The 11,300-nt window shown below is 42.0% G+C and overlaps 1 protein-coding gene across 1 annotated transcript; it reads left to right on the top strand.

Moving 5' to 3' along the window:
• The first annotated feature begins 567 nt into the window (after window positions 1-567).
• On the top strand, window positions 568-11,258 carry LOC128084491 (dystroglycan 1-like). Its single transcript, XM_052690594.1, has 6 exons — window positions 568-937; window positions 2,123-2,480; window positions 3,212-3,444; window positions 4,027-5,765; window positions 7,482-7,622; window positions 9,174-11,258. The coding sequence occupies exons 2-6, from the start codon at window positions 2,202-2,204 to the stop codon at window positions 10,346-10,348; spliced, it is 3,567 nt and encodes a 1,188-aa protein (XP_052546554.1). The 5' UTR covers window positions 568-937; window positions 2,123-2,201; the 3' UTR covers window positions 10,349-11,258.
• Window positions 11,259-11,300: the final 42 nt, after the last annotated feature.

The following is an 11,300-nucleotide window of genomic DNA, read 5'->3' as shown; positions in this document are numbered from 1 at the left end:
TTCACCTCATATTTGATCACATGCTCCTTTTTCAATTTACTTAAAAAATGAATTGTGAGCTCAATAATTGAGCTGTAGTGAGAATTACAGGAAGCCAGAAGATTTTTAAATATCTTATCATGCTATGTTTATATACCACCTTTGTATAGAGTTTTAGTTTATAACTGGAGAGTCAATATAGCACAGCATGTGATAATATTTTGCCACACTTGGCACTGCAAAGCAAATGCATTACGTTTCTCAAAAGGTCCAGAGTTAATTCAGAGGGATGCAAACAGGTGAAACACCTGGGATGCAGTGTTTCCCATCCCCTGAGTTGCAGCTGGGACGGGGGGCTTTGGATGGCTGAACTGGGGCAGATATTGCAGCTTTGGGTGGTTGTTAGGACCTCTTTCAGATTGCAGCAGGAAGAGTTCTTGGAACATTGCCATCTAGGTGCTCCAAAATGATGATTCATGCATGGTTACACGGCAATATTTACTAAGCTCTCAGGAGGCAAATCCATTAGCAGAGATTAGTCAGCTGTCAAGAGCCCATTCCCTCGTATAAGAGTTCTCTAAATAAAAGTTCTCATCTGTAACAGGAACTTCCATCCCACCACCTACTCGCTCATTTCATAATCCCGTAATCGGTGAGTTAGGACATGTCATTGTGTTTTCTCAGATTGCAGAGGAAAGTAACACGGGAGAAACTGACAGTGAAAAATGAAGATTTTGTCTGCAGCAACTTTTCTCACCACAACTGAGCACAGTCAAACAACTTCTGATTCATTCGGAGCCAATTCTGCCTGTGAGGAAAAGAGACTCAGCTGGAAGCAGCTTCGTCTCCACCCAAGCGCAGCAGCCACCTCAAGAGTGTGCGCTGAACTTTGCAGAGAAACTCCTTTTGGTTGTTCAGAGTGCTGCATCCCTCCAGCAGGACAGACCACAGCCCCCAGGTAACTACTTTGTGGTTCAGGAGATGTCACATGAGGTTTTTTTTGCCTGTACACGTGAATATTCGGGGCACCGGTTACCGCACTGATGACCATTTCTCACTCTATCCGAAGAATAACTCATGGTTCAAATGGAAGGGATCTGGGCAACACAGCATGACGGAAAGGCTGGCAGCTATTACAAAGCATGGTGAGCACAAACGGGGAATAAACTGCTCGGTCAGCAGAACAAGATTCATTCCTAGACACATGGCTATTGAGTCTGAGCAAAACTCACTCCTAGACACATGGCTATCTCTGTGCAGAGAGAACTGTGGTTTTCGAGATGTCCAGCTGTAAGAGCTGTAACAAAAAGCATTGCTTCTTCAGTCTTCCTGGTCCAAAGAATTGTTCAGGCCTTCCCAGCTGTATCAATTGGTTTAGGAAATGTTGCAGCTGCTGCCTGTAATTTTTTTTCTCTTATATGTTTTGAAATAGATGTACCCTCAGCAGGACAGATGAGGCATACTGCAGGCCCCTCTCATGCGAAAGGTGTTGCCTTTGGAAGCCACTCGACCATCTGTGAGAGCCCCACACCTGCAGATACAATTTAACTACTTATTACTGCTTTTCTCTCCTCTGAAAAACTGCAGCAAGTCAAAGCAGCAGGAGTCTGGCCCGCGATACTGCGAAGACATGGATACTGACCCTGCCTTTGCCTTCAGTTTTGCTGCATGCCTCACCTGGTTTTCCCTTTGCTGCCGCTATACCACAAACCCTGCCAGGTCAGGTTACTGCTCTGTTATCCGGCTCTTCTAAGCCATATGTTGAAGGCCCCCCTCAGGAGGCTCTCGTGTAACATTTCAGCTCCTGGAGACCAACTGGTCTTTCATTGGGCCAGGAACAGCGATGGGAGCAACAGCAGCTGAAAAGCGTTACCAGTTGGCTCTGTGCTACGAGGTACTTTCCCATGAGAGGTCTTCAGCTGAACAGAGCAGCGGCGGTGAGTACAGAGGCTTTTAAAAAGTCTACAGCCCACCCCAGATCCAGCTGTGGGCTGTAACAGATAGACTGGAGGGCTTCTAACAGATGCTGCTTAAAGCCTTGCTGCATTTTACACCTTTCAGCTTCCTCAGAAGATGAAGTAGACTGATCAGAAGTGCATATATGTGTGGTTTGGTTTTCTTTTTTCTCCCCTTTCCCTTACAGATCGAAAGTGCAATGAAGTAGCAGCATCTATCTGCTAGCAGGGTGCACACGGGCAGCCCCACACAGCCTCTGCTAGAAGATGGACACCCACAGGAGCCTCGTGGGCACTGACAACAGGTGTCCTGCCGCAGGGTCCTGCTTGCTCCCAGCAATGCAAGTTTCACCTGCACTCCCCCTTCTCTTTGCGCTGGCATGTGTTGGTGTAAACATGTCCGCTACAGTTGTCAAGGAATCAGATAACATGTGTGAAGAAACAAAGGTCCTGAAAGGAATCCCAGATGCAACAGTCCTCGTCGGAAAGATATTCTGTTATCCAGTGCCAGTATTTGCCTTTCATGGAACAATAACTCAATACAAGGTAATGCTGTTAAGTGCACTTCTTGGTATAATCCTTCAGTATTATCCTTCAGAGTATTCACTTTATTTTTAAAAATCACTTCTGTTTTTCCTATTGAGAGCGTGCTATCTGTAAAACTACAGTGTCTGCTCCAAAAGCAGTGCCTCTTATTTTATGATGTTGGCCCACAATATCAAAGGCAGATGGTGGTGGTATGGCAGTAGAGGTTGAACGTTCCCACCAATATTCTGTTTACAGTTTGTCGTTGTGTGACAAATGGCAGCGGAGAGGCAGTCTGACAACATGGTGTCTGACGTGGAAGTATGGATGAAAAAAGGTGCGTCACTGAATTCCTTCACGTGGAAAAAAAATGGCACGCATTGACATCCATCCATGTTTGGTGAAGGTTTATGGGAGACCCAACAGTGATGTGAGCACCATGAGGTGGTGCATTTTAGCAGTGACAACAGCGATGTGAAAAATAAGCCATGTTCCTAATGCACAGATTTATGAGTGAGACATGCAGGCTCTTCATCACTGGTGAAAGCACCTCGCTGATGGTGCTGACTATGCTGAGAAATAGTGTTTGTAGCTGAGAATTTGCTCTGTCAAATAGCATTATTGTGTTCCTCATCACTATTGTAGTTTCCATGAAAATAAATAGAAAGAATTACTTTCAGAGCAATCTACGTAGAATAGGAACCTACTTCCTGCCTTTAATTCTGTTCATCTTCTATCCTCTTATGGAGCAGGTCACTTTAGCCAGTGGTGCAAATTTGCCAAGCTGGTTGGACTTCAATCCCAACACAAACATGCTGCAGGGACTGCCAATGACTGGGGAGAGCGGAACATACCTGCTAAGCATAACTGCCTCTGGAAGAAAGTGCACCCAGAGAGCTGCTGTAAAGTTCACCATCCATGTTCAGGACAGCATTTTATTCCTGGACACGGAGAACAGCTTGAACCGCATACCAAACAGGCACCAGTGAGTATTGTCCTGCTGAGGGCCATTCCCCAAACCTGAATTAAAAAAATGGAAATGGAAAGAAAAAAAATGCAAGGCAGCTACCAGTGGGGTGCTGATGTTCCAGGTGGCTGCTGACAAGGCAGCATCCAGCCTCCCTGCCGCAGCTGGGAACTGGAGTCTTCCTTTGTGGGAAGAGAGACAAGGCCATTAATTGCCTATGCAATACACTGCCCACTTCCACTGATGACATAGAGTTTCTTTCTTAGTAATAAGTATTTCCAGTCTAATAGATATCAAATGTAAATGTTTTAACTGAATTACTTTAAAGTCAGCATCATGATGGTTGTATTTGGTAAATCCAAATCGTACTGCTGTGCTCTAGATCAGCAATGGGGCCAGACGTAGCTCTTGCTGAAGATAAAGGAGTGTACAACATTCACATATTCAGTAGGAGGAAGTTTTGGATGAAGAGGTAAAGTTGAGTGATGTATGTCCATAGGAAAATGGATTGAATTCAAACAAATATCTTCACAAAAGAGGGGGGGATGGGAAGATTAACTCAATCAATGACATTTTGGACATTAATGCCAATCTTCATAGGTGTGGGAAGGAAGTTCCCATCACTTCTGCTGAAATCATTCTCTCCACTGGAGCCAAAACCCTGGAAGCGCAGGAACGCCTCTACATCGTGTACACAATTGCTGCATATCTCCATCTGGATTCCTCCCTAGTAACCCTGCTGCAGTACACAGATGTGGTGCACAGAAACTTGCAGAACCTGACTGTGCTGGCCAGAGACACTTCAAACATTGATTTCACAGTGAACCGTTACGTAGGACTCTCCTGGCCTGTCAAGTGTGGAGAGCTTGCTGTGCTCCATGAATTCATTCAAGTCCTACAACACAATATTGATTCACAGCATCTCTCACAACTCTTGGGATATGAAATTTCAGGCTGGAGAATACATAGGAGAGGGAATTGCAAAAAAAAGCCTCCGAGACAACAACGCAGGCAATTAATGATCACGCCAACACCTACATTGAAGGCAATTAGAATTACCCAGAGACCAGCTGCAGTTACTCCCCGTCCTTCATTCTCTGCTGTGCCAAGTCATTTGCTCTTACCACTTGCTGTATCACCTACCCAAAGTTTATACAAAGACAGTATAACAACAAGCTACCAGTTGCAGAACAACATCCATTCTGTAAGTCAAGAAAGTTCAGTCACCTTAAAAATGGACTCAGCTTTGGACATGCCAACTAATGATCCAACTGTAGTTGTTATGTTTGGAGATACTGGTTCTTCAGATCTTTCACCTTCTCTGGTTCCTAAATCAGTGCTTCTCTTCACTGAGCAGAAAGCGCTGCCCACCAGAGCTCCTGGCATGTCCTTGCTGCTACAGCAACCTGAGCCTCACATGTCTCAGACAGACTTATATTTCCATTCTAGTATAATGGAAGTATATGGATCCCATCTCCTACAGGACATCACCTCAAATACAGACCTGCTTCCCAGACCCACGTACACTCTGATGATAAACACTCTTCATGAGCGGCCCCATAACTTGACAGAAGCACTTTCTTCAAAGACAGAACATCATGTATTTTTGCCACAAGAAACGTCAACATCAGAAATGCCAGATTACAGTGATAAGGCAAAAAGCCACATTCCAAAATCTGAAATGCTTTCTAGTGCAACCCTGTCTCTAGAGAGGCTTCAGTCTCTATCCCCAAACACTTTGCTAACAGCCACAGCTTCATCTGATTCCACATTTCCCATCAATTATATATTTCCACCTCCATCAGCAAGTAGTAGCCCAAGCCAGGAGTTAGCTCATGGCCATGAACTATCATCTAAGTCTTCTGCAACTGTGCCATCATACTATAGGCTTCTATTTATTGGAGGAAGAAGCACAGTTTCTTCTGTAATCCAATCAGAAGCACAGATCCTCTATCCCAAACTGAATTTCCATACTGAAATCTCAGCCTGCTTTTCTAGCTCTTCTTACAGCCCTTTCCCTGGGGAAGCTAAAACATCTTACGAATCAAGTCTGCTCATTCTGTCCCATCCTGATAGCACACCAGTTCTTACTCTTACACCACCAATTGTACATTCTACTTATGGTGATAGCATGCTCAAAACACAGATGCAGTCTCGAAGTATTTTATCCACAAAGGAGTTGCACTCAGGCAGAGATCTGGGAACACGAATGATTTTGCCAAACATCACTGCGCCTACCCTGGAGTTCCACAAAATCTCAGATGTCATAGTTGATGCCATAGAAGTACCCCTGGTGAATTTATTTACTGCCACGTCTCAACCGTTCAACAGTGTGCCAGGTATGTTATAAGATTTAACTTTCCCTTCATTTTATTTCCTGCTGGGATGGAGAGTCCTAACAAAATAGATAAACGTAGTTTACTCTGCATCAGCACAACCACACTGCACTTTGGATACGTCAGCAACAGAGTTCCTTGTAAGAGAAAGTAATTTTATCTCTCAGCTTCGTACATTTCCCCTGATGACAACCAGACCCAGCTCTGGCCGTCCTATCTCAGGAAAGATATGGACCCGTTGAAAAAGATCCAAAGGAACACAGTGATGGTCTGAAGACTAGAAAACATGACATAAATGGAAAGAATTAATCTAAAAGACTGAGGAAAGATGCAAGTTTATGTAACAGCTTGCTGAAAAGATGAAAGAACTGTTCTCCACATCCCGTGGGAACAAAAGCAGCACTAATGGCTCTATATTACACTTCAGTTGATGTAAGTTAAACACTAGATAAACTTTCTCAGAGCAAGGATAATAAGACATAAGATTACTTGGGGAACACTGTGGAACAGTGTATTAAGAACACAGCAACAAATATTTATCAGAAATGACACAAATGTAGCTGAACATCCCACATAGTAAAAAATTAGACTATACATCCTTCAGAGTCCTCCTCCAAGTGCATGAATCAGAGTCAGGCTTAAGTATACGCTAGACTTCAAGAGATAGTTTATAGGACCAGTTGGGTAAGTCTGAAGGACTGTCTGAATCTGCTTCTATTATCCCTTTAAAAAGGTGTGTGATAGAACTTAAACTTCAAGTAAGCTCATGCATTCAGAGCCAAACTCTTCCTTTATTCTCAAGCAAAGTCACTGGCCCTATTTTTGTAGAATAGACCCAATAAATGTCTTTCTGAAGTATTTTTTTTCTAAAGGTCTTCTAGACCTATCTTATGCCTATACCCAGAGTGCAAAACTGCAGCTTGAAATGTTTAGGTTTGTAATCAGGTGCCTAAGCAACCAGCTGTGAAAACCCAGATAGGTAACACAACACTAACATAACACTGCTATTAACACTTGCAAACACAGACCATCTAGAGATTGTCAAAACTCTCTGCTCCCGGTGAAAGAAATTGCCTGAGGAAAGGCTCCATTGATTTTCCAAAGGAGAGGTTAAGCATTACCACCCAGGAAATATAATCCTGTTAGTCCCCCAAATGCTACATTTTCCAATGCCATTTTCACCCAATGACTAAAATCTTGAATAGTGATCTACAAGTTACTGACATTAATGCCTAACGCATCAGGTGTGTAAGGTATTGCAAGTATTTTACAATCTTATCACAGTATTTTTTCATTACAGTGTTTCATATTGTAATGGCTGAGAAATTAAGACAAAATACACAATATGCCAAAGTCCACTGAAGGACAGAGCGGTCCCACTAGGTATTCCCACTGAAGAAAGGTGCTGATGTATTCAGTGCCTACATAGCAAATCAGTTCCAGAGACAAGATCAGAATCCAGTTCACTTTACAGCCATAACATGAGATAAGAGTCTAACAGCAGAAACTCAGATTCACACTGCTTTCTCCTCCAGCTTCCTTCCCATGGCTCTAACTTCTCTGGCAGATGCAGCCAAACAATTTTTAAATACATGCCATAAAAGATTATTATTTTTTTTAATATTCCCAACTGTATAGCAAATTATTACAATTACATATTTTACATACATTTAAGCAATCCTCTGCCTAACTGTAATAAACAGTACCTTGTTTTCACAGAGCTGATTCAGACACTACCACCATCACACCAGGATGCAAGCACCTTGCAATTTCCTACCGATGAAACGCTACAATCTGCAGAAAGTACAGGGATTCTCCCTCTATCTTCTATTTCACAAGAGCTTGAGAATAAAACCCCAGGTAAAAAAAAAAATGCTTTCCTACTTATTGATGTCATCCTCCTCCTTAGTGATCATGCAAGGTATTGCTGGCCTCCTATACCAAAACTCATGTAGTATGGGATCATATCACCATAATACTCAAAGCATCCTGACTCTGAACTTTGTGCCCTTTGAATTATCTCTCCTCTTTTTTTAATTAGGTAAGTAGTATCTGAGGAGATGATTAGCCTAGAGTGCTATTTTACTAGATCCAGCAAAGTGTTCCCTGTCCTGGTGTTGAAAACACAAATAAATGAGATAAATGAGAACTAGCAGGAAAAAATGAACATCTCTGTCACAGACTGTGGGAATTCTCTGAGTTCTCATCTTCACCCTTACTCTTTGAGCCTGCCAGCAAGTTTGACCCAATAGTCAGACATTTCCTTTTCAAATTCATCACCACATTTTGTCTTCCTCACAGCTCACTTGGTGTCTGCCTATGTATTCAATCATAAGAGCTCTACAAACTGATGCATTGCTGCCAAGGCAAATGCTGCCCCAGGCAGTGTATCTGCCATCTCCAGAAGTTGGGTGATGGTGCTGGCACCCAGTGTCTGCCTGATTAACCTGAAACTATTCTTAATGATAGGCATGGCACAATAGTGCAAAGAAAATAAAACATTCCCATGAGATTCCCAGACAAGAAATCCATGTTTGGTGTTGTCGATAGAAAACGAAACAATAACATGTTAAGATTTACCTCATACATGAAATCTTCTGAATCTAACGGAGCACTCACCATCAGAGCTGTTCCAATTCCTTACAGAGCTAAGAGTTTTTTCTTCAAGATTTGCTTCTGTTTCCAAAGAGAAGACCTTACTCAGAAACCATCTATATTTTTCTGCAGTGGGGATCTCAGCTTGTGCAAGCACACTGCCAGGGGCTCCTGTAAATTTAATTTGGGAATGAATGTAAATCATCTGAGGAGAACCCTGCTAATGAGATACCTGTGCCAGAGCCTTCAATAGTTAAGGTATCAGAGTACCATGCGGTTTCCTGCTGGGTAGCTTCAGACTGTAGTCCCCACTGATTTGAATACACTATCCAATTGTACAAGGAAGGACCTGTAAAGTTACATAAACTTTCCATAACACAGGATGAAGAAAAAGAATTGAAAGAATTTTGCAATAATAGGAAGGAACACTGCACTTACTCCTTGATACTTACAACGTCAGAAATGGGACATGATTGCCGGCATGAAGAGTATATCCATAATCTGAGAAGCATGCTGTGGTATCTCTATGAATTAGATTAAGATATACTTTTGGGGCAAAGGCCTTACTAATTTATTATACTAGTTAGAAGTGTCTTCGTATTTGTTTCAATAAACACATCACTGCTATATATGCTTCAACGTAACAGGAGAATTGTAAAGTCACATGTAAAATTCACACCCAAAGCACATGAAATTGTCATCAAGATGTGATCAAGGGCAAAGCTTCACAGTATCATTATAAGCTTATCATTAATAAGCTTATCAGATAGCTATTTTTTTTCATAACCCTTTTCCTTTCCTCATCCCTCTCTAAAGGGCAAACGAACACTTCTCCAAAGGTCGTTCATTCAATCCAATTCATAACAGCAACTATTGGATGCCTGTTCTCTTTTCCTGTATCTGCCAACACATTTTACGATGAGGAAGATGGCAATTCAACTCAGTTATCTTTACAGTTAATTCCAGCTGATGACTCTCCAGGGGGATCAGAAAGCTGGCTTCAATTTAATGCGTCTCAGCAGACCATGCATGGCTATCCCCTTGATATTGATTTCCAGTATTCACCTCAAGAGTTTGTTCTGTCTGCCACAGATTCAGGGGGACTGACTGTCTGGCAATCCTTTACCATTGAGCTTCTGAAGCCCACAGATGTCCCATGCCACCTTTACACCATCAGAACCAAAAACAGCTATTACTCCTTCTTGAGAGAGAGGAAAAGGATTAGTTTATTTCTAGAGAAGCTCTCCTTGTATTTGAACTCCACCAATCCCAAAGACATCGTGGTGACCGCTCTCAGACCTGGATCCACAGTAATCTCATGGTACAACAGTTCACTGTGTACAAGTGCCAACAGACCTTTCAGCTGGTGTGCAAAAGAGGAAATCCAGGAAGCACTAAGCAAACTACGAGTGCCAGATGGATATGTTAGCCCACGTTTCATCCAAGCAATGTTACCAGAATACACGGTTGATGTCATCTTCAATATTTCATATAGTGATAACTGCTTTCCCACTACAAAGCCATTTGGTGGATCTTTCGACAGTACTGCGCCTATGCTTCAAGACTGGCATGACTCCAATATCATAAAGCCCCCATCAGCCTTACTAAGCAGTCTTTGTGTCACTGTTGGGTTGGTTCTGCTCGCATTACTTTACTGTTCTTGCAAGCATTATAGCAAGATTCTTGAATCCAAGTTTATGACTTTTCAGAGCAACTCCCAGCTTAGCCATGCTGATGTGGCAATGGATGTCCTGCAGCCTCGAGAAGTACCTGTACATGAGTGTGGGGGATCACCACCACATTCCTCATGGCTGCCACCTTTGTTATCACTTACCTCCCCAGAGCAGTATTCCAGGTCAGGAAGGTTGCCTCATATCATACCATCTTCCCAGCCACCAAAATATCAACTCCCACCCCTTTACCAAGAGGGTACAACTACTCAAAATGACTGGGGCAGTATCTGTAGATTTAAGATGACATCTTCTAAATGACAGCAAGAGCAAATATACAAATAGACAATTTGCATGCTAGGAAGTACTGTCCGTATCGTGCAGGAAAAAATAGGAAAAGGCTAAGTATTTAATTTTTCAATTTCAGATAGAACATAAGTTACATAATCTATGCCTAACCAAGAGGCATAAGCAGAATCAGAATCCCGAAACTAAGTATCAGAACAAAATGCCAAATACATAAGGTAAAGTTATCTATAGATAAGGTGGACAGACTAACATGTCTGCACCAGTCAGTCAAAAAATGTATACCATACTGATGCTAGTAGGACTGAGCCAAAATTGAGTGAAACCAATTTCATTATGACTCCATATATTTTGTGAAGAAAGCAGAACTGTCAGGAGAACCACAACAAATGCCAGTGTTTCCACTGAAACTTGAAGACCCTATAAGCCCTGAGTTTCTGTGTTATCCTATAATTATATCCACATCTTTTAAAAAAATAAGAGCTCCCTAACATGAAATGCTTCTCTTCCCATGTCATTGTATAATGTACTTTTATAATTAGATTTTCAAGTTACCAGCTTGCTTTCTTATAGCAAGACTGGCTCTTATTCTGCTTCTATCTGTGACAATTCAAGGATGATGGTAGAAAAAAATTGCATAAAAAATTTTGTAAAAGCTTTTCAGATATTTTGGAAATCTTTCAGTTTAACAGACTAACATATACAAAGTTTTATTCATTACTTCCAATTATAAACTACTTTAAAACTGCAAAAATCCTCTATGAATTTGGTCTATTGCACATGATGCTGTCAAAGTACCACCAATACCACCACTTTGAAAGGAGATGAGTACAGAGCGCCCTTTCCAGAATTACCCCAAGACTCTACTGGAGAGAGTGGAGAGCCACGATCATCAGACCACTGACATTACAACTGCGATAATGAAACAGGTGATGGTGTGATGGTGTGTACCAGTACTATGGTGAAA

Source organism: Tympanuchus pallidicinctus, unplaced genomic scaffold, assembly GCF_026119805.1.
Source record: "Tympanuchus pallidicinctus isolate F22 unplaced genomic scaffold, pur_lepc_1.0 scaffold27, whole genome shotgun sequence".
Classification (NCBI taxonomy): Eukaryota; Metazoa; Chordata; class Aves; order Galliformes; family Phasianidae; genus Tympanuchus; species Tympanuchus pallidicinctus.
Note: the sequence above shows the minus strand (reverse complement) of the source record. Positions and strands in the feature narration are given on the sequence as shown.